At 37.3% G+C, this 27,331-nt stretch overlaps 1 protein-coding gene across 4 annotated transcripts in view; it reads left to right on the forward strand.

Annotated features, from left to right (window-relative positions):
• Positions 1-23,862: 23,862 nt before the first annotated feature.
• Positions 23,863-27,331, forward strand: part of LOC129779461 (dynamin) — an 89,070-nt gene continuing 85,601 nt past the window's right edge. For 3 of the 4 annotated variants that reach the window (XM_055786944.1, XM_055786945.1, XM_055786946.1), the window contains exons 1-5: positions 23,865-24,298; positions 25,195-25,268; positions 25,323-25,472; positions 25,534-26,140; positions 26,198-26,543. In XM_055786944.1, the coding sequence (XP_055642919.1) occupies positions 24,153-24,298; positions 25,195-25,268; positions 25,323-25,472; positions 25,534-26,140; positions 26,198-26,543 (1,323 nt within the window). In that variant the 5' untranslated portion in view covers positions 23,865-24,152. Of the gene's footprint in view, positions 24,299-25,194; positions 25,269-25,322; positions 25,473-25,533; positions 26,141-26,197; positions 26,544-27,331 lie in introns of all 4 variants that reach the window. The other variant, XM_055786943.1, reaches the window with a different exon arrangement.

Below are 27,331 nucleotides of genomic sequence, written 5' to 3' on the forward strand. Positions count from 1 at the left end.
CATTATTTGCGCATCCATTCGGAATGAAACGCATATCCGCGGAGGTTTGGACGGATCTGTGGACGATTTTATTTACTAACTTTGTAACATCAGATACAATCGATACCATACCCGTAGCAAGGTTTTCTTCATCTGTTTTCTGAGTACCAGTTTGGCCGCAGCTTGTCGTAGAGACTGAGTCTGAGTGATATCTAGAATAACAGTCACGCCGAGAGTAAATTTCTTGAATTTTTTCACAGACAATAAGGAGGATAACACTCTTTCCTTAAGTTTACTTCAAGTGAAACCGGCTCCATAGTGGTCCAGCTTATTTATGCTGGTATTTATGGTGCTGCTGTTGTAGATACCGAATTGCTAATCTGTCCAGACTGTGCCTTTAAAATTATTATCCATATTTTTTCCTCCAATTATATTATTAGTCGGAGTCTTAACAATGTCGTTATTGTTAATTGATAAATTTCTCGAGCAGTAAATAAGAATAATAAGAAATTTATGGTATTATTAGAATGATAGTGATTAAGAATAATGATATCAAATTTAGAATATGGGTTGAAACTTTACAGTTTCGAATACACTATTCGAAGGTGAAGATAGACATTGTGATATTGATAAGCGACCCACGACTGAAAAAATAAATGGAATGGTGAACGCGAAAATAAGAAGTAAAAAAAATCTTACTTGACTGGATTTGTATCAACGGACTTTATGTTCGTCGAATGTGCTGGAAATAAGCCTGCATTCGCATCCATACTGAATGACCCTTTCGGTAGGGCGGCTGGTATCGAAGCTAGAGTGTTGGTCATGTTTGTATTACATGGAGCCACGATCAAATTTTCTTTCATCATTACTGTTTCTACTTCTCCAATAGCACCAACTTAGTTCCTTCGTTGCGGAGTTCTTCCCGAAGTTTTCTCAAACGTTTCAGTTTCCAAACTTCTGCGACTGTTAATTATGATAGGATACACTGGTCATCCTCATATTTGGACAGTCCTGTGGCTGGGGCAGCAATAGCAGCTCCATTGAACGAACGATCGGTAGCTTTAGTTTGTAGGAACACTATCTGGAATTTATGCGTATGATTTGGACTCGGTTCAGAGATGCAACACCCGTCTTCTGGGGATCGGAGAGGTACTGCCACATGTAGGTGGTGAGGTCACGGAGGGTGGAAGTGCCGGTGTAATCCAATCCAAAATTGTCCATTTAAACACGCAGATGCCGAGCCGTTACGGGGATTATTGCAAATCGGTAGAAGCTCCAAATAGATGCACCACTCGATGTGGAACCAGGAATAGAAACGAACATGAAGATGCCTGCAGGGCAAACAAATGTAAACATTATAAACCTTCACGAAGATGGCCAATAGCTACTTACTTCAACCGGGATTATTTCTTCAATTTCCAGTGAATCTGCTTCTCTATTCGTGCTTGTGTCGTCGTGGATCGAAAAAGCCAGAATAAAAAAATAAAGTTCAACGAGATCAATTTATTCTCACTGAAGAGACGTCTATAATGCAAATGGCCGTATCGTATGGCAATTTGCTTATAAAAAGCGTATTGTGTTTTGTTTGTAAACAGAGCACAGTAGATTTTCAAGATGGCTGCGGAGTGGTTTTAGCAGATTGGCCCACCTAGTAGTAATACTTCTATACATCTTGGTTTCAGCTATAATCATTTGTACTGAGTGAAATGGCATCACTTCATAGATTTCCTTTTCATTCTTTCGCTGAACTGTCATTCAAAACAACAAGGCGAGTACGTATTAGCTGTTTGAAGAAACAGTCGCAAATAGCATCTTCTGTTACAATTACAACTATTTTACACGTTGTAAGTATTGCTAAGATATTTTTTCTTTCAGCGAGCAAGATAATCAAGCCTAAGCCAAATTACTTGCTCGTACAGAAAGTCTTTATTGACATTACTTTCGACCCACAAAAATTCACCTCCACTTCATTTCAGTTGTTGCTGTTGCGGCTAATATTTCATGTGCTAGAAAAAACACGAACACCATCCTGGAGATCACATACAGCTGGAAACACCAGCGATTGAGAAATGACTTGAATAGAGCGAAATCGAAGCGTTTATCTTACGACGAGTCTTATAGCGAATTCGTTTTTGTTCAGTTTCAACCCCAGTGCCGCACTAACTGCTGTCAAAACGTTTTTTTATTCACTCAGTTTCGCACTCAGTGTCGCACTAGTTCGTCCCGAAAGCTGTTAGTTTCGCACTGAGATGTTTCACGGGTTGGCACTCGGGTTCACCAATACAACTATACTGAACTGTCAAGTTCCGAATATTGTTTTGGAAAATCTAAAAATAAAGACTATGAAAATGGAAAACCTGCTGCTTTTGCTTTTGTATTATTGGAATCGTAATGCAATTCGGATTCTGATTTTGAAGAGTTGAGTAGACGGCATTAAGCTACGTGTGCTTTCATTGGGAGGTGAAAATAATGATGGATATTCAGGTGGAATAAATTTCAAAATCAAAATTATGAATGAAAATTTACTTTAACGTATCGAATATTTATTTTATGTGATTAAATAAAAGTTTTTTTCAGATATCGAAAACTGTGTCTAATGATGGTTTTATATTATAATAGTAATTATTTGTGGAACAAACAGGAAATGCATCGACAAATGGTTAAGTGAGTGTCAGAACTACATGTGTTAGGTAATCAAACAATATTAAGTAAAAATTTTCATTCAAACTTTTATATGTTTACACTGCACTTGGCCCTTCTGATCTGATGGAGAACAATTTACCTCCCAAGCACTAATATCACCACCAGACGTCGACACTGTACATTTGCCGTCGTAAATATAAACAAATCAGACTATATAACGTACACCAACAAACCACCGCATTCGTGAAACTGAAAACGTTTTGACGTAGGATTACGTCTTTCGGGAACATATTGGGGTACAAATTGAAAAACGAATATCGAACGCATCGTGAAAAATGTCCAATTTCAAACGCTTATTGCTCAGTCATTTCATGACTAATTGATGAGATTTTTACATCAAAACATTGCGGCACTCTATAACAATTTTTCACCTTGAATAAAATAATTTATATCATGTAATTAACTATCGAACAATTGAAAAATCTCAACCCCTATCCAAACGGTACTGATTGGTCGAAATTGACGTCATTGCTTTTTCGCCTGGTTCGCTTCTTTCGTTCCCCGATAAGTCAAATATTTGCATGGCGAGCGAGTGGGGGGCGCCTATTTCTCACATACCAACTGATATAAAAGGACGGTAGCATTTTTGTATTTCTCATTCTCGTTCAACGCTCAGATCGGCAAACATCTGGGCTTCTAGTGTGCAGTACTCAACAAATCAACCAACACCATACGATGCGGCAAAGGAGAGGAAGCCATCGGCAACCAACGATGGATGCGGTGCGGCAAAGGGAGCAAAGAAGAGGAAGCAGCGGAGAGTATCGAATTAAATCTAGTGTGCATTGCTGGTGCGCTCCTCTTCACATCATCAATTGGATGCGACAAAGGAGGCAGAGGAGCGAAGTGCATTGCGTCGCATTGTATCACACCCGCTATCCGTCGTTTAGCTCGTCGTGGTGGTGCCAATCAAACCCTCGCAAATCGACGCACAGAAGCCGATGGCGCCAAAGTCAAGGAAAGCATCAGCGAATCCGTAAAAGCTACCGCTCCCAAAACTAAACTGCTACATCCGACTGAAACGCAGCAGATTCCGTACAACTCATTAAACCATTCCAGTCCTTCTCAGGACTATCAATTTGTTTTGAAACAAAAGAGTTTATTTTACTGTTTTCCACTTACCACAAAAACTATATAAAACCGATCAAAAATACTGTTTATTTTTACATTTTCTGCTAACAACTAACATGGAACGTATCACGTCAAAAACATACGTTTCATCAACCACCTTTTACTGGATTTGGCAAAAGAAGCGAAGGTCATATGCATGCATGTATATAACGGAACGCTCCAGTCATACACAGCCCGTTAGGGACGAATGACCTTTGGGTTAAAGTCCCTTCAAAAACAAGAACGAACGACACACAGCCCGTATCAGACAAATGCATGAAGGAATTCTATAAAATAAAAATAATATTTTTGCGGTGCCTTTGCGCCAACTACACGGGCGAGTAGCACCATAGTAGCAAAAAATGTCGAAGTTCGTGACATCTGGTAGCAATATTTTTTTTCTTTTGAATTATAGAGACTTTAAACTTTACGTTCATTCGTCTCTAGCCCTGAGAAGGGCCCTTGCGAAGAAAACTAGTTCATACTCTTTCTCGACCTACCTTTAGAAAGACATTTTCATTGTCGCTCAGCACTCCTCAGCAAACGAGTCTGCTTTCGGCGGCACCAAGCGACGCCATGAGCAATATTCATTTAGGGAGGCAGATTAATCTCTTATCGAACTAGCATGCCCGAATGCAGTTTTGAATTGATAAAATTTAAATGTATTTATTATTTTGACGTAGGATTACGTCTTTCGGGAACATGTTGGGGTATAAATTGAAAATCGAAAATCGAGAACATCGTGAAAATTTTTCAATTTCAAACGCATATTGCTCAGTCATTTCATGATGGATTGATGAAATTTTTGCGTCAATCGATTTCGCCACTCCAATTTTTTATATTGAAGATAATAATATATGTCATGAAACTAATCATCTAACTATTAAAAAATTTCAACCCCTATTCTAATGGAAATAACCACATCTGATTGGTCGAAATTTACGACACGTGTGGCGGGTCCCTAACAGAGACATCAAAACCAAGCTGCCTGGGGGAAATCGGCGTTGCAAATACATGATAGTAGGGGGAGCTTTTGCTCCCACCGAAATGTTGCTTCGTGGAATTGCATATCAATGACTGATCGTGTATTGTGAAAAATTTATCACAAGTGTAAGTGTAAAATATATGGTAGCAGTTGTGTTGAAAATTACTTGATATATGAAACGATTTATTTCAATTTTCATAAATAAAAACCAAGGTGTGTTCCCGCTCGAGAACGGGTCGTTTGGTCACCAAATCATTATCAAAGAGTTTAACGATGTAATTCTTCAAACATATCCAAAATCAACAGATAGCCTAACGGAATCCTACGTCAACTATGCGGTCGTGTCTCGGACACAACCCTCCTGTGACTTTTTTCGAAACAGTATGTGCTTGTCGCTGTTTGTGTGCTCGCGAAAGACTAGTGGTTCGAGTGGTGAAGAAAAAACGTTTGGAATCGTTTTGTCAGTGTCGTTGACCAGCCGCGTGAAAATGAGTGATGGAAAATTCGCGATTCTGAAGTTGAACGGAACGAATTTGCAGACGTGGAAGATTCGTCTGGAAAGTTTACTTTCACGTGAAGATTTGTGGCATGTTATTGCTGAAGAAATTCCGGGAAAAGATGCTCGTGACGATGCGTGGAAAAGTGCTGAACGTAAAACAAAAGCCACCATTGTGTTATTGCTGGAGGACAGCCAGCTGCCGCTGGTGAAGAAATCTGTATTCGCTGATGATGCGTTCGGGAGTTCGTTCGACCAGAGGAGTAATTCCGAAACATTATGAAGATTTTGTCGTAGATTTCGCTGCGGGGATTGCAGCCTGTGCAACGGAAGAGCCAGCGAATTACCGAGAAGCAATGAAGACGATTGAGTGGCGGAATGCCATGGAAGATGAGTTGGCGTCACATACTAAGAATCAGACATGGCAACTCGTACAATTACCACCAAACAAGAAAATAGTTGGTTCAAGGTGGGTTCGTGGGTAAGAACGTAAAATATAAAGCCAGGCTAGTAGCGCAAGGGTACAACCAATCGTTTGGGGAAGACTTCGACCAGGTTTTTGCACCTGTTGTGAGCCATGTAACGTTACGCACTTTTCTGGTGGTGGCTTCGAATCAGAAACTTGTTGTACGACATCTAGACGTCAAAACAACGGCGTACCTTTACGGATTATTAGAAGAAGAAGTTTTTATGCCCCCAGGATACAGAGTAGCGGGTCAGGAGGAGCTGGTTTGTAAGCTCAAGCGAAGCATATATGGGTTACGCCAGTCAGCGAGATGCTGGAATAGGAGACTAAATGAAGCCCTGATGAGGCGAGGATTCGTACAATCCAAAACGGATCCTTGTTTGTACATCCGAAACAATAACGGTGTTAAAACGTACCTATTAGTCTACGTTGATGATTTCCTCCTGGGATCGTCGAGTGAGAAGGAGATTCATCGGATTTGCGAGCGCCTTAGTGAAGAGTTCGAGATTACCTGTCTTGGTGGAGTTCGTCATTTCTTGGGTATGGAATTTCAGCAAAAAGATGGTGTCTATCAGATCAGCCTTTCGAACTACATCGACAATCTTATCGAGAAGTATGGAATGCGAGACGCAAAGACAGCAGGATCACCGATGGATATTGGTTATCCGAAGCAAAGAGAATAAGGCAAACTGTTCGAAGATGCTACTAAGTACCGCAGCCTAATTGGAGGACTGTTATACATCTCGGTGATTGCACGGCCGGACATTGCTGCATGTACGGCTATCTTGGGAAGAAAAGTGAGTGCTCCCTGTGAATCAGATTGGACTGCTGCGAAAAGGGTCTTGAGGTACCTTAAAGGAACGAAGCATTATAAATTACAGCTGGGCGGAAATCAGGATCAACCACTAGCCGGTTATTCAGATGCCGATTGGGCTGGCGACATCGATACCAGACGCTCGACAACTGGATTCGTACTTTCATTCGCTGGAGGAGTTATTTCGTGGACAAGTCGTCGACAAGGCAGTGTCACCCTATCGAGTATGGAAGCTGAATATGTGGCCCTGAGTGAGACTTGCGTGGAAATACTATGGATGAGGAAGCTGCTTTGTGACTTCAATGAAAAACTGGATACTTCAACAGTTATAAAAGAGGATAACCAGAGCTGTTTGGCGTTCGTAAAGACAGAAAGGTCGAGCCGCCGTTCTAAACACATTGACACCAGAGAACGGTTTATCCAGGAACTTTGTGACAAGAAAGAGATCGTTCTGGAGTACTGCCCTACAGCTGATATGCTTGCGGATCTATTGACGAAGCCTTTAGGACCCTTCAAACACCAGAAGTTTTGTGACATTATCGGTTTCCAGAAGAAATGTGAATAGGCTGTTCATTGAGGAGGAGTGTCGGAATACAATGATCACCTCTTCACCATTTACACACCTTGGCTTAACCTTGGTGTTTCCATGCCTGACACATCACCCCTCGTAGATAGAGGAAAATCATTCCATAACAAACGTTTAACGAAGCAAGTTCGTTCGTGTACATTTCTCTTCAATTCAATAAAATAAAGGGTGTGTCACATCAAATTGCATCACGGAAAAAACGCTGTAGAAATTCGCCCAGTAGACCGATCCTTTTGAAAATATTAGACAGTAAAATAAAAACTATTAAACAACTTTTGGCATTGATCGGCCTGGGTTCAATCCCAGCTGGCGTCGTTGGGATTTTCTGAGGCGAAAAATCTCTGGTTACGTCTTCCTTCGGAGCGGAAGTAAAAGAAGTTGGCCCGGCTCATGAGTTGTTGAGTCTGATAGGTAGGAACAGGTGGAGTCGCCTCCCTGATGTCGGTGATTGACACTAAAGTGGCGGAAATAGGCCGACGAAAAATAAGCGAAGATAAAAAAAAAAACTTTTGGCATTTTCTTTTTATTCATACTTCGAGCCCAAGCCCGTATGCTCACACCTTCCTCTTTACCCCGTCCATAAGGTTCTGTACAACGTCAGGTTGTAGTTTTTTTTGAACAGAAATCCATTTTCTCTTGAAGTCCGCCTCCGATTTGACAACTTTTGGGTTCTTCCGGAGGGCCTGCTTCATAATCGCCCAATATTTCTCTATTGGGCGAAGCTCCGGCGCGCTGGGCGGGTTCATTTCCTTTGGCACGAAGGTGACCCCGTTGGCTTCGTACCACTCCAACACGTCCTTTGAATAGTGGCACGAAGCGAGATCCGGCCAGAAGATGGTCGGGCCCTCGTGCTGCTTCAATAGTGGTAGTAAGCGCTTCTGTAGGCACTCCTTAAGGTAAACTGCGGAACCGATTTAGATGATCGACATATTAAATTGAAGCCAGTAAGCTAACCTTCTCATTACACTAGCGTGAAGATTGGATTCTAGTCGCATAGGTCTAGACTAGTCACATAGGAATATGGAACGAAACAAAATATAAAAAAATATAGTGGCCTCTATCTTTAACCGAAAAAAAACTATAAAAAACTAATTCAATCAACGACTAAGAAATCGAAAATCAATTTTTTTCGCAAAATTGATCTGTTTTCAGAGAAAACTAACTCATAAGCTTTAATTTGATATGTCGATCATCTGAATCGGTCCAGTGGTTCAAAAGTTATGAATTTTTGTAGTGGAAAAAAGGTGGAAAATAGTTTTTTTTTCGAACCATTGGTTAAATTTGAAAAATCATATCTCAAAAACGAAAAAATAGCATCTCTGATATTGAATTATGTTATGTAAAAAATCCTCAGCCTTCAAGAGAAAATATAAAAAATACAAAGCCTAGATGGCTAGAGTCATTAAAACAATAAAAAACGTCTACAATAAATAATTGCAAAATCAAATTCGATTTTTTTGCAAGTATAATATTTTCCCAAAACAGACTAGACAACTGGCTTTAATTTGATGTATAGAACATCTGAATCTGAAAGTTGGAAACTAACTCAACGAATATCGCAAACACGTTGAGAGCATGTGTAATCAAATGGGAGCATACACACTAGGTAACTGGCAACTTAGGTCGGACCAACTTTTTCGATTTCAAATTCAGCATGTCGAGTCGCGCGCGATATGTGTTGGCAACTTTTCGTTCAATTACTTGATGCCTGCGTTCGTTGAGCTTCAATGTTTATCAGTGGTAGTATATATGTGTTTACAAAGTTGGAGCAGTTGTTCTGTAAGCGAACGAGATGTAAGTATTTTGATACTTTGGTATCTTTTGCATATTCGTTCGACGTTTGAAAATACTATCAGTACGCAGGTCCTTCTGAAGCATCGCTCGGTAAGACCGCTGAACTGGTCAATACATACGAAAATTGGAGATTCTGGACCTTGTGCAGTGAATACGGATTCCACTGCAAGTGCCTTTTCCAAGTTCATTGCAATTGTAGTTGTTTCTTGTTATCAGCGAGCCGGAATCAATATTATTTTTATTTATTTCGTATTCGTATACATTTGAATTAAAGGTAAAAGCATGTAAAATTATATACACTCGACAAAAAATTAGAGGAACAGAGTGCGAAGTCGGAAATTTTAAGTGATTTTTGACATGGTGTAACATCGTGATAGATCAACCCATATCGATGGGATGCGCATTATTTTGAAGCTATAACTTTCAGGTATTAGAATATTTTACGTACACATTGTTATCTTGGAGTGTGTAGCTGTAGTGGGCAACCATATCGAGAAGAAATTAAAAATCAAGAATATTCTGGACTAACACAATTTTTTGCCAACCAACTCAACAGCAAATCCAATACCCCTTCGTCTTTGATGATGAATAATTCAATAAACAACACTCGCACCGCATATCGGAAGGCAGTTTTGAAAACTCCAGTAAATTCTGCACATAGTTGATTTATCACTTTGACGAAAAAAAAATTATTTAAATTTTTTGCATCGATTTAAAAAAAGTGCCAAAACAGGATTTTTATTTTTTTTATATATAATTCGTTTATTTGTAGGCTCAGTTACATTGGTTTAAAGAAGCCAAACTCTCAACTATACTTTTACTATTAACATGTTTTCTTAATTCTACGGTTAATGAAATAGGAAACCGATTACTCGCGGTCGACTCGAGTTTAGAAGGGTGACACATTTTCCTTAGGAAAAGGATGGGATGTAAGGAGATTGTAACCATGTTCACACTCACACTCACACTCACTTTCACATTCATACTCACACATCACACTGAATTCTTAAACTATCCTCACATCTAATATGTATTAACTATTTAACTTATTCTAATGTTAGGGAACCGATAGCTCGCGAAGGAAGAAAAGGAGGAGAAAATGGGGGAAGGATTTTTATAGTGCTTTATAAAATCCACTGCAATTCTGCAAATATCGCAGTAAGTTCTAATGTTTGCAGGCAAATTTTTACCCTAGTGTATTCCCTAAACATCCGTGAACGTTTCATATTGATACGTTCAGCCGGTTTTCCTAGCCGTTTTTTCAAAGTTTATAGTAAATTAGAGGAGTATTTAATCGCAAACTGTACCAAAAGTACAGGGTTTTCCAACTTTAAATTCCGAAAGTAAATTGAAATAAAACACACTTAGAATTCGAATTTCGATGAAACTTTTATTCCAAATTAAAGTTTGGTTTATGCCATTATATGTGAAATACAACATCATTCAAATGTCCACCTAGGGCTTCCTCGCACACCTTGATCCGGAACAGGTAATTTTCGATGACTTTTCGGCACATATGGGGCGGTATCTCGGTCATAACTTCACGAATGTTGTCTTTCAAATGTTCAAGAGTTTGCGGAGAGTTGGCATAGACACGGTCTTTCGCATAACCCCACAAAAAAAGTCTAGCGGGCATCACCAAATCGCGAAATTATGCGTCCCTCAAATTTCGTTCGCAATATGGCCATGTTCGGTCATGTTGTGTGGTACGTGGCGCCGTCCTGCAGAAACCACATGTCATCTGTATCCATATCTTCAATTTGTGGCAAAAAAAATCAGTTAACATGCGGCCATAGCGCTCACCATTCACAGTTACCGTCTCGCCGTCCTCATTTGGTTTTCAATACTGGCAGAGATGCCATTTCTTTTACTGCCTAACCAAACTGAACCAGTTGCAGACTTCAGGGATATGGTATTTCTTTTCTTGATGGCTTGGTTCAGCTTCCTGCGGTTACAACCTCTTTTAGAGACATGACTTTGCGATTCTCGCGGTTACAAAGGAAGCTGGCATATATACACACCCGAATTGTCACTCAAACGAATAAACGTTATTTGTATTGACTGCATTAAACTTTGTGCTTCGTTATTGGGAAGGGATAATGAATTGGTGGATTGAACACACATTGAAAATAAGAATTGTTAATTAAAATTTACTTCTCCATATCAAATATGTATTATATGTGTTATGTGTAATAATGATTTTATATTATAATGAAAATTGATAGCGGTAATATCATAGTAGTTCAGTCGGGGTCAGGACTACGGGTTTCAAGTAATCAAATAACACCAAGTCAAAATTTCCATTCAATTTTTTTAAATTCTTATATGAACGTAATATGTCTCAGAATCCATTCATGCACATTCATGATTGCGGATTGCGAAATATTTTCTCGTCTCACAGAAATCTTAACAGTTGATAATCTGAAGATACAATATCTGGTGAGTAAGACGGGTGGAGTCTTAGAAGCGCCCTTGAAGCGTTCTAGATCGTTGAGCTGCGAGTAGTACTTGTTGGAATTCATCGAGACTACCCAAGTCGCAATTCGGTATAATTAAGTTCAATTTTATGATGTACATTGTCGTAAAATATATAAAATATATTTAATCCGCATCATATGCGTATATTACGCTGATTCAGTTTGTTTGTCCTATAAGCGTATAATTTCAGTACTGCAGTAAATCGTGTTGCATGCTGAAGAAAATCATGAAACAGTAAATCATATTAAATCCTAATAAAGAACATATTACATCATATTGAAATGTCATTGAAATGCTGATGCACTCAAAAGTTTTAACCGCTGTTGAATTAAATTTCAGATAGTCGCGCGAGATAGCTGGTGGATGATACTCCAGACGACCGGAGTTCGAACCCACATCGGAGCAGTTTTCACCAAACATCGATCTGTGGCATTTTAAACATATTCCACTCCTAACACAAGTCAATCAAACAATTATTATTTCTACGAACATAAATACTTATATATAAAAATGGCGATTCGTGAGGTTGTAATAAACGTTTCACGAAAATATTTTGCGCCATTTGTTTTTTTCTATGTCTGTAATAAATAGTATATAAGTATGGCAAAAGTCGTATTTGGTGCTTTGCCAATTCATGAATATATTCAAAAAAAAAAGTCAAAGTTGCATATTCATCCAAACAAATTCGGTAAGCATTTGCCATGTATGTATATGGCCTCCACTTTTGCATGCATATGCCAGTTAGGCGCATTATATGCCAACCAAATTTTAAGGCATATGATGTTATATATACGATTGTTATGCGATTTAATGTTTGCTGGGTAGTTGCTTGTTAGAAGCTTATAATGCAGATTTTTTTCCAGTCCTACCAGACCCAGAGAACCTGCTTCGGGGTTATATTCACCTTCCCAATAGTTTTTAACTCAACATCGTGTGGCACCATAAGCTATAATAATAACCTTGCTGATATCGCCTGTTCTGCCGCACAGCAATATCCCACCTTTTATGCATATACTCGATGCACTCACACACGTTATCCATATCCATATCCATATCCATATCGCAAGAAGCATCGCACCATTTGATATACCAACGGTAACGAACGAGCGATTCGGCTTCGCAGAGCGTGTTGGGTGATTCCTCGGTAATAGAAGTCACACAAACATTATTGTGAATGATTTGTTCTTCATAATTTGTTACAAATAATTATTTTTGTGCTCCCGTGGCCGAGTGGTTAGCATAACACATTCACCCCTATTCTGTATTTCGATTCGAAACGAAAACGAAATTATAACTCGAACGAAATAATGGTTTCGAACGAAATGCAAATCCGGCGGAATGCAGAATCGGGCTGATTATCATGCTGGAGGTTCGAGTTCAACTTGCACTGAGGCCACGTGTATTCTAGAGCTTTACACTCCTGAATACATTCAAGACGTGTTCTTCGGCATAGAAATCTCAAATAAGTACTACTAATAAAAATGACGCAAGTAATACCTACGTTGAGAAGCCTAAAGTTCCACTGGGGACGTTAGTGCAATCGGAGTCAAGCCATACATTTTCGTTGCGTTTATGAAACGAATCGTAGATTGAGATGCGTTCTTTCATTTTTTTTAATAAAATAAACCCTTATTTCGTAATCCGATCCGATTTGAAGTTAGCACAATACTGCACTCGTGGCCGAGTGGTTAGCGTCTCACATTATCATGCCAGGTGTTCGGGTACGATTCCCGTTCTGGCCGGGGGATTTTTCGTCGTCAAAGAAATTTACTTTGACTTGCACTGTGGTCACGCGTATTCTAGAGCTTACTCCTCGGAATACATTCAAGGCGTGATATTTGGCTTAAGAAATTTCAACTAAGTATTAATAAATGACGCTAATTATTGCATACGTTGAGACGGCAAAAGTTCCACGGGGTACGTTAACACCATTCAAGAAGAAGACAATCGGGTTGTGCAAATGTTGCAACCTTGCAAGCCACTAGAAGCGTATTACAAAAATTACCAGATATCAATAAAGAAAAAAGAGTGGGTAATGTCGGGGACATAACCGGAGTGACGTAGGACTATACAAAGGGGACAGCTTTTGCTAAATATATTGTTTTATTTTCTTCTCCTACGTGAATACCTACCTATCTAAATGAAAAATGGATTAGTTTACTGTTCACTCTTTATGAACATGTTGAAGGTTCTGAAAAGAACTTTGCGTTTTTTTACAAACATTCTCAATTTTTTCTCACTATCTTATAGTTGCTTCTTGATATTTTTATGAAGGCTTTGTACTTATTCAATGTTCAACGCCGGGCATCTTTTGGCGTATGCACATATCGTACAATCAAAATGATGGCTATGATAGGGAATGCATAGTGGTCCTCAGCTCATTCACTATCATATATTTCACTATTGAGCACATTACCGTAACTGTGGTTTCGGAAACGAATGAATTGTAAGATTTGTAGTCTCCGCAAACAATGTAAATAAAAATGAAATGGAGACGAACTTTACGATCTGTCGAGAAATAGATGAGCTATAAGCGTTCTGAAAAACCAACAGTGAATACAGGGACGGATGACCTTCGGATTAAAGTCCTTTAAAATAAGAACAGAGCAGCAGGAAATACATAGCTCATCATGTTGCTCCTTAGTTATGTTTCTATACAATGCAGATGTAACCTCAGTCAATTTTCAACATCAGTTATCAACCAAAGAAAGCAGTTCTTGCTACCGAGAAAATCGTGAATGCCATCCTGCATACAATGTGTTGTAATTTGAAGCCACTTTCAATTCGGGAACCATGCATGGGTTTGTGAAAACTGAATTCTGAATCAATTTAAAAGACCCCAACCACCAATAAGTTCAAAAACAAGCATAAACAAAATAGATCAGTTCATATTATATATCATATTATGTCACTTTAGAATGCATTGGTATTGTGAATAACTTTTACAGTCTGTATAAACAAACTTTTTCCTTTTTCTACCTGCTGCCGTTTTGCGATTGCGTTTGCCTCTCGCTGAAACTAGTTGTTGCCACCGAACCAAATGTGCTCTGTTCTGTAGGCGGGTTTTCTTATTGTCGTGAGCAGCATTGCAAGCCAACTCGAGCACTCCACCGGCCGAAATTCTATAACCGCTATTAGGTATACTGGTGCTCCGGAACCAATCCGTTGATGCGATGTGATGTGAAACGATGCCATACAACCACACTGATTTACGGTTTGAAAGAGAATGATATATTTTTCAGCGGATCCGCGCGTTTTGTACTTTAGCGATACACGCTCACAGGATAGAGACAAATCAGCAGACTCAGCCAAAGAGGCGAGTCCAACGAGACGAACGAATGAGCGTTAAAAGGCAGCGATGGCAAAAAATACATTCATTACGATTTGTTCGCTCGTTGGATTCACATGCAGGCTAAAAAGGGTCCTTTTCAGGATCACAAAATTATCTTTAATCTAAAGAGTTTATTGTTTTGTTATCACTCGATATCCCCATCTTGTTCGGCTAAACCTTTCTGTTTAGCGATTGCGTTTGCCACTCGCCACAGCTTTCACAGTTGGAAAATTTTTTCCCATCCAGCTTGGGACATGTTGTACAGTAAATTACATTTAACGCGACGTGCCGAAGCACCGCTCAGTGTCGCCATGGAGACAATTTTAACCTGTAATTGAACATTTGCGATGACAGTGGTACAGTGTCGACTTTCAATGTGGGGTCATAATGTGGACCCCGAACTCTATGTTTACAAAAATGTCCAACTAAATATGTCGCATTACAGGTCTGTCAAATCTAAGTGGTGCGGACTCAATTCACTTCATTTTCAAGCAAAATAATGCATGCTTTCAAGCGATTTCTTGCAATAAATTCTCAGACCACCAGAGATGCCAGATTTACAAATATGTTTGTAAATTTACAGACATATCTGTAAAACACTTTATTTTTTGTTGTAGACTTTTTGGATATAACAATATTTCATAGGTTTTGAAAAATAAGAGGCTCTATTCATCACATCAAAGACATTTGACTCACCATACGACATTTTTGTATAGTTTTAATACAGAAAAGTTTTTTTTAATGTTTTATTAATTCGTTTATTTTTACAGGCACAGTTACATAAGTTTAAAGGAGCTGAATTCTTAACTAAACATATTAACTATATCTATATATCTATGAACAATTTTCCTTAATTCTATTGTTTATAAGGTAGAAAACCGATTACTCGCGGTAGACTCGAGTTTAGAAGGGTGACATATTTTTATCAGGAATAGGATGGGATATAAGGATATGTTGGGAATGTTCACACTCCCACTCTCACTCACACTCATCACACTCAATTCTTAAACCTATTTTATAACTACTATGTATTTACATTTCAACTAAATACAGAAAAGTTATTATATTTAGTTTAGATTAATACACATGACGTTAGACCAGCGATACTCAACCTGCGACCCGGCAGACTTTCTGGTTGGCCTATCTGGTGTGTATGAAGTTTGGAGCTCATACACATAAGTACTTTTGCCCTGACATCATTGCAGACGAAAGAGAGGATATGATTATTCACAATTGATGAAAAATTGCTTCCTCAGCAGGTAGGGAAAAATCTTGAACGAAAATTGTCTCTGATAATTATGTTCTGTTCTGGATAAAATTGTTTTGCTGAAATTCAAGGAGATTTATAGAAAAATAGTTAAGTTAGGTACAGGACTATGTCTTCTAAGTATTTAAACAACATCGAATAACAATTTTTATTCTATTTTCAACAACTTGCATTTGCTTTCGGGTCTGCTTATGACGAAATATGGATTACTGTTCGATACTGTTACCACAGACATGGTTCATGGCCGTGTGGTGATCTAAAGCATGTATAGCTTTTCATGGCGGATGGAAAATATACACTGCATTTTCTTATAAATTTCACCAACGACAAGACCGCAAGCCTTGGTGGATGTCCAACATATCAACGAAGAAATACTGATTTTTATAAAAATTAACAACGCGTATGTATGTGTATGTATGTATGTGTAGATCGTTGAAACATTTAAACACACTTACAACACATAAGTTATTTTTTATTTTACAATTAACATATAGTGATTCTCAGATTTTCGTCAAAAGTGGTAATTTTGTTTTTTATCGCAAAACATTAGACCCGTATTTTTTATTTTTTCAGTAGGATGCCCATTCCCATTATAGTGTGGTCCGAAAAATCATTTTTTTCCGCTTTTTCTTAAAAATGACAAATGAATATTAATAACTTTTGAATCACTGAACCGATTTAGATAATCGACATATAAAATTGAAACTAATGACCTGCCCTTTCATTAAAAAATACTTAACTTGCGAAAAAAATAATTTTATTTTAGTAATTATTGATTGCAGTGGTTTTTTTTATGACTTTGGACTAGAGGGCGCTATATTTTTTTATATTTTTTCTTGAAAGCTGTGATTTTTTACATAACATATCTCGATATCAGAGATGCTATTTTTTCGTTTTTTAGATATGATTTGAAAAATCATTTTCCCCTTTTGTCCAAATATAACTTTCTGCAAAAAATCATAACATTTGAATTACTGAACCGATTTAGATGATCGATATATTAAATTGAAGCCAATAAGCAAAATTTGAAAAAATGTCACACTTGCAGGAAGATTGGATTCTAGTCGCATAGGTCTAGTTTAGTCACATAGGAATATTGATCGAAGACTTAAAACATGTTAAATTTACAAAATTATAGTTTAAAAACGATAATTATAGCATCTCTGATATCGAGATATGTTAGGTAAATAATCCTCAGCTTTCCATAAGAAATATACAAAAATATAGCGCTCCTATCTTTAACCGAGAAAACTATGAAAAACTAACTCAATCAATAATTACAAAAACAAATTTCATTTTTTTTTCGCAAAAGTAATATTTTTTTTCAAAGAAAAATAACTCGTAAGCTTCAATTTGATATGTCGATGATATGAATCGGTCCAATAGTTCAAAAGTTATGACTTTTTGTAGTGGGAAAAATGAGGAAAATTTGTTTTTCGAACCATCGATTAGTTTTGAAAAATCATACACCCATACCTCGCTTTACGGCCTAGATACGTTCCATGAAACTTGGCCGCAAAGCGAAAAGCCGTATAAAAAATCAGTTGTGTTTCGACGTCGAAAATTGTTTTTTTGCCGTTATAGCGAAACATTTTAGACCGCAGATCGAAAACATGCCTTAGTTGAAGAGGGCCGTTATAGTGAAAAGCCGTATGAAGAGCGGCCGTGTAGCGAGGATGAGTGTATTTCAAAAACGAAAAAAAATAGCATCTCTGATATCGAGATATTTTATGAAAAAAAATTCTCAGCTTTCATGAAAAAATATTAAAAAATATAGCTCCCCCTAGTCTAAAGCCATGAAAACATTAAAAAACGACTACAATCAATAATTACGAAAATAGGATCCATATTCTCTGCAATTTCAATGTTTTTCGATTAAAGTTCATTGGCTTCAATTTGATATGTCGATCATCTGAATCGGTTAAGTGGTTCGAAAGTTATAAATTTTTGAAAAAAAGTCATTTTGGGAAAAAGTGGAAAGGAATTGATTTTTTGGATCACCCTAAAATGGAAATGGGCACCCTAATGAAAAAATAAAAAATACGAGTCTAATGTTTTGCGATAAAGAACAAAATAACAAAATTACCACTTTTGACGAAGATCTGAGAACCACTATATTGGTTTGGCATGGAATGGCTGTATATATATACAAAATACAATCTTACGTGTATTAATGAATAGGTGAAAATTAACGTTAAAAGACATTTCTATAGATCTGCACACATTTACAGACTTTTTCACATTTTTTATAAACATTCACATGTTTTTACAGACTTTTTTTTTAAATCATCTGGCATCTCTTCCTTCCACTTTTTATCGAATATTTTCAAATCGCAGGTGTAAACATTTACGTGACTCTGACTTCGTTTGTTTTTAATTCGTTCGGGGAAACGTTACGTCAAAGAAAGGGGACATGAAAAATGCGTTGCTCAGTGAAAGGCTGAGATGCTCTTTCAGAGATGCAATGGTTAATTAAACAATTGACGGAAAAATGTAGTTCGTTCATTTTATAATTTTAATTATTTTTGCCCTTGACAACAATACCTCTTTTACAGTGTTCATTATCATAAGAAAAATAACACTCCTGATCGTTGGATCTCTTTTGACATTTTAATTGGATCTTTTTTGACAGCCGTTTTGATTCAGTCCGCACTACCTAGTGTCAAATTAGCTAAATGTCGAGCTAAATGTAAATTACTGTACTTTCAATCTGGAAGCAATTTAATTGGTGAAAATTTAATAATCGAGAAAGTCCCCAACCATCAATAAGCTCAGCACAACTGCCAAATTCTCATACTCATCATATCTTGGCAAACAAATTATGAAAAAATCAATGTGTTGTGTTTTATTATTATTTTGGATAATATTTTAGAATGCATTGAACTGTATTTCGTAAACTCTTTTTTGAAAGGTTTAATGGCCCTTATATGCGCCGTATTTTATGGAATGGTTCCAATTTAGAAAACTTAGTACTCGTGGTTTTGAAAAAAACCATTTCGAACGCCCTCGATGCCGCCTTGTTCTGGATTTGCCACCAAAGCAGTTTGTATAAAGAACAAACTTTTTCTTCTGCTACCTGCTGCCGTTTTTCGATTGCGTTTGCCTCCGCCACTCGCTGCCTGTTGTTGTCTTGGTGTCCACGGAACCGATTGTGGTCTGTTCTGAATGCGGGTTTTCTTATCGTCGCGAACAGCTTTGCCAGCTAACTCAATAACTTCGGCGGCCGAAACTATATATCGCCGGCTAGGTGGATTGGTGCACTGATACTAACGCGCTCGGCCTAGCTACCCTTGCGGAGCAATTGACGGATACACATACGGGGAACTGGAGACCAACACGGTTCGAGCGGGATTTTGCCTATCCCTTCACTTTTCCTCCTTTGCCATGTCCAACCTGTAGTATTCGCAGCCACACTACTCACCTCTCAATGTAATCATCTTGGCTTTAGAGTACCTTTCATAATAATTTACCTTTATAAACGATACACACACACTATATCGAAGGAACAATAAACGGCATTCGTACTTTGACCAACGACCAGGATTCACGGTTTTATTTCCTCTCTCTCCGATCGACCAGTTGAATACTACACAACCATGGCTGCTTGTGTTGGTTTGTTGATCTGATGTGATGCGAAACGATGTGGTGTACGGTTTCGATGAGAACGATTGTTACGGCAGCGGAGCGGGGATTTTTAAGCTGACTGGCTGGCTCGAGAATTACGCATGTGTGAGACTGCGACCATATTTTTAAAGTGCTTCAAAACTCAATATTATCTTCGACACTTCACTAACTCATGAAACGTAGTTCAATGGCGTGCCGTTTATTTCGTTTCCACCGTGAAGTGTATTCGAGAATCAGGCCCTATACATATCCGGGTAGAAGTCCAGCCATATGAAAAAATATGGATGTCTGACCGGGCAGCACTCTCAGGCAACTCAGTCAATTTATTGTTCAATATAGAGTATTCAGGGTGGGCGTAAAGTTAAAATATCTTGTAAATATAGAGCAGATCTAATTAAATTTTGACTATAAATATAAATACGTGGACATTATCTAAACCCCCTCCCCCCTCACCGTGGACAAGCGTGGACATTTTCGTAACCCCTACCCCCCTAAATGTATCGTGTATGTATCGTGTATATTTGAAATCGCATAAAATGTAAAAACTCGATTTTATATACCATTTTCAAATTAAGTCGCAATTCGGTATCATATGCGTATATTATGCTGATGCAGTTTGTGGGTCGTATAAGCGTATAATTTAAATCGATTATGTCCTGTAGTAAATCGTGTTGCATGCTGAAGAAAATCATGAAACAGTAAATCATATTAGATCCTAATGAATGAAGATAACGGCAAACATCCCTTCTAATGAAACATTCAGCAGAACGAAATGAACTACGCCATTAAACGTCAATCTTATACCACATTGAATTTGGCACATTGCATTGCATCGCTTTGCAAGGTTGCCAGATTGATTTATTATATTTATTATAAGTAATCAGAATTTAGTTGGATATGATTGAGAAAACAAATTGTACAGTGAAAGTTGTAATAAAATAATTTAAAATTGAGATAGTTTTATTAATATTCATTTTTTTTTAATTATTCCAGTTCAATGATATTATATATTTGGTTTCTATGATAGGGAAATCAAAGATCTTTTTCTTTGGGACATAGTTAAATAATAAAATCGGCAACCAGGAATGACTGATCCTACTGCATAGAATGTATTAGGTTAAATCATATCGAATCATATGTATGAGTTTCAACCGCTGTTGAATTTAATTTCAGATAGCCGCGCGAGATAGACGACCGGAGTTGGAATTCACATCGGAGCAGTTTTCACCAAACATCAATCTTTGCCATTTTAAATATTTATAATCCACTCCCAATACAAGTCAATTAAACAATTATTATTTCTACAAACATAAATACTCATATATAAAAATGGCGATTCGTGAGGCTATAATAAACATTTCACGAAAATATTTTGCGCCATTTGTTTTTTTTTCTATGTCTGTAATAAATCGTATATGAGTATGGCAAAAGTCGTATTTAGTGCTTTGACAATTCATGAATATATTAATATTAGATCGCAATTCAATTTCAATATAATCGCTATTATAGCCGGTCAAAGTTACATATTCATCCAAACTAATTCGGTAAGCATTTGCCATGTATGTATATGGCCTCCACTTTTGCATGCATATGCCAGTTAGGCGCATGATATGCCAACCAAAATTTAGGGCATATGATGTTATATATACGCTTGTTATGCGATTTAATGTTTGCTGGGTAATGACATTTCACTTTTGCTATGTATGTCAGAGATGCCAGGTTTGAAGACATGTCTTAATTTTGAAGACATTTGACTTACTGGGGAGACATTTGAATTTGTGAAGACATTTTGAAGACATTATTAAATATGTGAAGACATTTCAGAATGATAGTGTATCTGGGTTTTTGAGAGATCGCATTTCAATGAACTTCCAACTAAATATTGGAGATTTTTGTACCAGGGTCATTCATTTGCTTCTTTTGAACATTTTCAAGCAAAAAAAAATCCACAAACGTATAAAATGAATTCAACAACAAAGCGACTTTACTTCAAATTCTGAAGAACTTCCAGCGGTTTGAATATACATTGTCATTAGAAGACATTAGTTCGTTTGTGTTCGAGGATTCGAATGATTGTGACATGGTATTTTGATTATTTTGGGCCTATACTAAACAATAAATTAACCTAGATCCTCCAAACGACCATTTCACAAGTCGAAGGATTTCCTGTTACATATCGCTTCAATGATATAGTTTGAGTACAACCAAAACTTCAAAGCTGAAATAAACAAATTAAGATATCACAGTTCCGTTTGTGTGGAGAACTGGGGACTATATTCACTCAATCAGCGGTTTATCAAGCCAATTATCATTTCTAAACTAATAAAATATAGTTCGCAGCTGCACAATATATTCTTTTTTCAATTTTATTGAAATAAACCTCAAAAACTCAAGGTGAGATTAATGAAATGCGCTATATAACAATACCAATTAGAATAAACATTCAAAAAACCATCAAACTTTGTTCAAAATTAAGTTGTAAATTTTTGTTTCCTCCGTTACGATTGTGAAGACATTTGAAGACATTTAAAAAAATCACCTGGCATCCCTGATGTATGTACGTATCGAAATTCACCAATGTCGAATTTTGCTCCCACATTAAAATCTTGGAGTGAATTAGGCTCATTCGTTTTAGAGGTTGTTGATATTCTGTCAGGTTCCGATACCTTGCAATATGAGATGCTCATTCAGAGATGCAATGGTCAATTAAACAATTGATGGAAAAATGTAGTTCGTTCATTTTATAAATTTAATTATTTCTGCCTTTGATAACAATACCTGTTTTATAGTACTGATTACCATAAGAAAAATAACACTCTTGATCGTTGGATCTTCTTTGAAATTTCAATTGGATATTTCTTGACAGCCGTTTTGATTCAGTCCGCATTACCTAGGTTAGGTGCATCATGTACCACTTAATATATGCTGTTTGCTACGATAGTTCTACGATTAATTGTTTGCAATTTTTCAACTTTTTCATACCTTTCTTGAACACTTCATTTATGCTTTTTCGTGTGTAAATGTAAACACAGTACAGTACAGTAAACTACTCCAACCGACACGACCAACTCGAAAGATGAATCACCGAGAAATAATATTCGGTGCTTTGTTCTGTTGCTCGCATTACGTTGAGTGTGAATGGCACTTGAATGTGACTAAATAACTTCACTGTACGGAATCCACCCCTGGTTGGCCGACAACACTTTTTCGGAGCATTAAGGCTGATTTAGACGATGCCAGTCAGCGCTCTAGTTGAAGTATCCAGTGAATAGAGAACAGACACTCTGTTCAAGTTAGAGGTGTGCAAATCAGCTCATCATGATGAACAGCTCTGATCATATCAGCTCATCTAAATGAGCTGTTCTTTATGAACAGCTCTTCAGCTCAGTTGTCAGTGCCGACTTTCAATTTGGGTCCCAAACTCGATAGCCACGAAGCCAGTTTGAAAATGTTAGAATTCAAATGAAATTTTTCACACCATATTATTAATTACTTGAAACACGTATTCCAGACTATTATTTACAACAGACTCGGCGAGTACAACATTTCCGACATTTTTACTGAGGCTTTACATTACAATAGAAAGTTTTCTTCAAAAAAAAAAAATCTTATGAGATTTTTGCACCGCCTGCAAACAAAGTGTTTTTCATTGAAATAGAATACTCATTTGATACACAGAAGTTAATTTTCATTAATAATTTGAATTTTAAAAACGTATTCATTCTGCCTGAGAGCCAATTATTATTTTTGGCGCCCCCTAAACTGGTAAACAAAGCTCAATGCCGTCAACGCGAATATAACAGTTGAAAAGACGAGGGACAAATGAAACTAAACTGATGTCTTAACACGAAGAGCGAGAGACGGTCAGTTCATTTGAATCTTACAGCTCACACACTCTCTTCAATTCTACAGCTCTTTTCTCTCCTTCATCATCATCAAAGTGAGCTGAAGAGCTGTTTGATTTTTTTTGCGAGCTGTTCCGCGTCAGCTCACTTCAAAGAGTCGATTCTTCGGAACAGCTCATGAGCGGATGGCACATCTCTAGTTCAAGTTAGAGGCCAATTACTTGTTCGATACTGGTACAAATAACTTGAACAGAGTGTCTGTTCTCTGTTCACTGGATACTTCAACTAGAGCGCTGACTGGCATCGTCTAAATCAGCCTTTACGGAGTTTTGTGACTCACAAAATATGATATTTAATATCTTCTTCGTATTAAAAATGTCGTATATTTTTATAATTTTTACAATGTGTGAGATTTAGTTTGCCCCTATTCTTGTTTATTGTTTACATTAGCTTGACAGCGTTAAAATTCTTAGTAGAAGCAACCTTGGCAGTGTATACTTCTTGCAGATCAATAATATCAAGCGCAGTGGAAAATTGGTCAATGTTTTATCTGTAGAAACACGACAATTGTATCGGGAGTTCAAAGTGCACTGAGTCAGAGCAGAAAATTTAAGTTAGAATAGTCAAAATTGTTTTTAGGTGTTCGGGGACAACATTCGTAAAAAGAAAATTCCAGGATGGATTCGCTTATTCCAATAGTCAATAAACTTCAGGATGCATTCACTCAAATGGGTGTTCATATGCAATTAGATTTACCACAAATCGCAGTGGTCGGCGGACAATCCGCTGGAAAATCCTCCGTTTTGGAGAATTTCGTTGGAAAGTAAGTATGATGTTCCGCAAAACAATTTTTTTCTACTGCAAACCTTTGGTCGCGGAAAAAGAATATTGATCGATATTGTTCAACACATCCACAATCGTTCGAATGTTTCATGACAGACCCACTAAGTTCTCTTATCTGATACTGCTGTATCATTAGAACTAATATTTTTACGCTATTGTCATTCTGAAAGATGATGATTAATAAGGAATATTCGCAACCATGTACACATAGAAGAAAAAGAAAAAACTTAGGTGTCCTCGAAATTAGGGAGCGCTTTGTATGTATTACGTAAAACATAGGACATAAAAATAATTTCCTTGTAGGAAGGTATAATCCTTAACTTTTGAAGGCTTCTGAATCTAAAAAATTACAGTTGGAACAAAGATATACACAACCTGCATTCAAATTTTAGTGAAAAATAATATCAACTATGTCGACTTCGTCTATAAAATAAATTTCTGTTAAAAATCTGAGCCCAATACAGCAATTTAAGACTGCAGAAATCGGCTTCTTAGACACTGTGCAAGTTACATTTCAATTACATGATATAAAAACATGGAAGAGATACAACAAAGGCAGTAATCACAGCTTCCACAACTTAATCTTCCATTAAATCCAATATTCAATAAATTTCATACAAATACTTCCGAATCAACATTTTATTTGATGGTATTTTTCAGAATTTCAACCGATGGTTTGATGGGTTTTTTTCTTTTCAACCGAGTAAAATCGATTGCATAGAAATTCATTCGTCCTTTCCCTGATAAAATAACACAAAGGGTGTGTACTCATGATGTGATAATGTGTGTACAAATTTTGGATATTCGTAAAAACCCAATATATTTTATATTTATGTCATGAATAAGGTATCAAACAAGGACTTCTTATTTCTTCAGAGATTTTTTGCCAAGAGGATCTGGCATCGTTACTAGACGACCATTGATATTACAGCTAATCAATGGATCGACAGGTATGGTTTCCTAATAAGTTTATATCTCTCACTGATTTTATATTATATCTACAGAATATGGAGAGTTTCTGCATCAAAAAGGCAACAAGTATTCAAACTTTGATGAGATTAGGCAAGAAATTGAAGCGGAAACCGATCGAGTGACTGGAGGTAACAAAGGTATTTCAAACATTCCAATAAACCTACGAGTATATTCCCCACATGGTAAGTGCTTCTGTTGAACGTTTTATAGTGAGAACATCAAAATATTTCATTCCGTTTCCAGTACTGAATCTCACTCTGATCGATTTGCCTGGCTTAACGAAAGTGCCCATCGGAGATCAACCGGCTGATATCGAAAATCAAATAAAAGGAATGATATTTCAGTTTATACGTAAGGAAACTTGTTTGATTTTGGCCGTTACGCCTGCTAACACCGATTTGGCCAACTCCGACGCACTGAAGCTAGCGAAAGAGGTTGACCCGCAAGGGGTTCGGACCATCGGCGTTATAACCAAGCTTGACCTGATGGACGAAGGAACGGATGCGCGTGATATTCTAGAGAACAAACTATTACCTTTACGTCGCGGATATATTGGCGTTGTTAATCGCTCACAGAAAGATATTGAGGGTCGAAAAGATATACACGCAGCGCTGGCAGCTGAGCGTAAATTTTTCCTCAGTCACCCAAGCTATCGGCATATCGCTGATCGACTGGGAACACCTTACTTGCAAAAAGTGTTGAATCAACAATTAACAAACCATATCCGTGATACATTACCTGGCTTGAGAGATCGGCTACAGAAACAACTTCTAACATTGGAAAAGGATGTCGAGCAGTTCAAACATTTTCGACCGGATGATCCCAGCATAAAAACTAAAGCTATGCTGCAGTAAGTATTGGGGATAGTTTTCATATGAATTATTACCCGTTATTCCGCTCTTTACAGAATGATTCAGCAACTTCAATCCGATTTCGAGAGAACAATCGAGGGTTCAGGTTCTGCTCTGGTTAATACAAATGAACTATCTGGAGGAGCTAAAATCAATCGGATATTCCACGAACGCTTGCGTTTCGAAATAGTCAAAATGTCGTGCGATGAGAAAGAACTTCGCAGGGAAATTTCATTCGCTATTCGCAATATTCATGGTATAAGAGTAGGATTGTTCACCCCGGATATGGCTTTCGAAGCCATCGTCAAGAAACAAATCGCTCAACTGAAGGAGCCAATTCTCAAATGCATAGACTTGACTGTACAAGAGTTATCGAATGTCGTCAGAATATGCACTGAAAAGGTAAGAAAATGATATCGATATTTGCTCATTCGGGTTACATTCACATCAGACCTGACTAGGCTGAACAAACGTACCGTTTTGAACGGGACAGTTCTGTTTTTTCGATTTTTTTTATTGTCCCGTCTGTTCATCAATTTGTACAGTATTTTCAGTATGAAGCAAACAAAAATATGTTTTTAATGTTTCTAGTACATTGTTTTCTAATAAACTTCCTTGAACGGTTTTTTGATGGGTCGTGGTCCTATTTTCCATAACATTAAAATGCCCTGTGGCCTTTACAAGAGATCAGACGAGCCTCTCAAACATTTATTGGCCTTGTTGAAAGAGTTCATGTATCTCCTACTGAATTTGCTGGTTATTTTGATCGTTTTATTAGAATTCATCAACATGAAAGGGAAGAAGTATTTTTGACTAGTGAGTTACAGAATATTTTTAAATGTCTAATTGATTTAGGAGAAATACAGGAGGCAAAATTTGCCAAAACAGTGGAAATTTTTTACGATATTGCGTTGTGGTACATTGAAAGTGGTAGGCTAGTCTAGAAGAAGCACAACAGTATAAATGGATTGTATTAAAGTCCATTCCTGAATTATCGGAGATTCAAAATTGCATTAGTATAAAACTTCCAATTTAGACAGTTGAAAATATTTTGTTTGATGAGTGGACAATGATTAAATTATTCATACTGTAGCATACAAATTTTCGGAAAACTCTGAAGGAAAATGGGAAAATTCGAAAAATTCAATTCGCATATGTTCTACAATTACATATTGACTAGCGTTGTTAGT

Source organism: Toxorhynchites rutilus, chromosome 3, assembly GCF_029784135.1.
Source record: "Toxorhynchites rutilus septentrionalis strain SRP chromosome 3, ASM2978413v1, whole genome shotgun sequence".
NCBI lineage: Eukaryota > Metazoa > Arthropoda > Insecta > Diptera > Culicidae > Toxorhynchites > Toxorhynchites rutilus.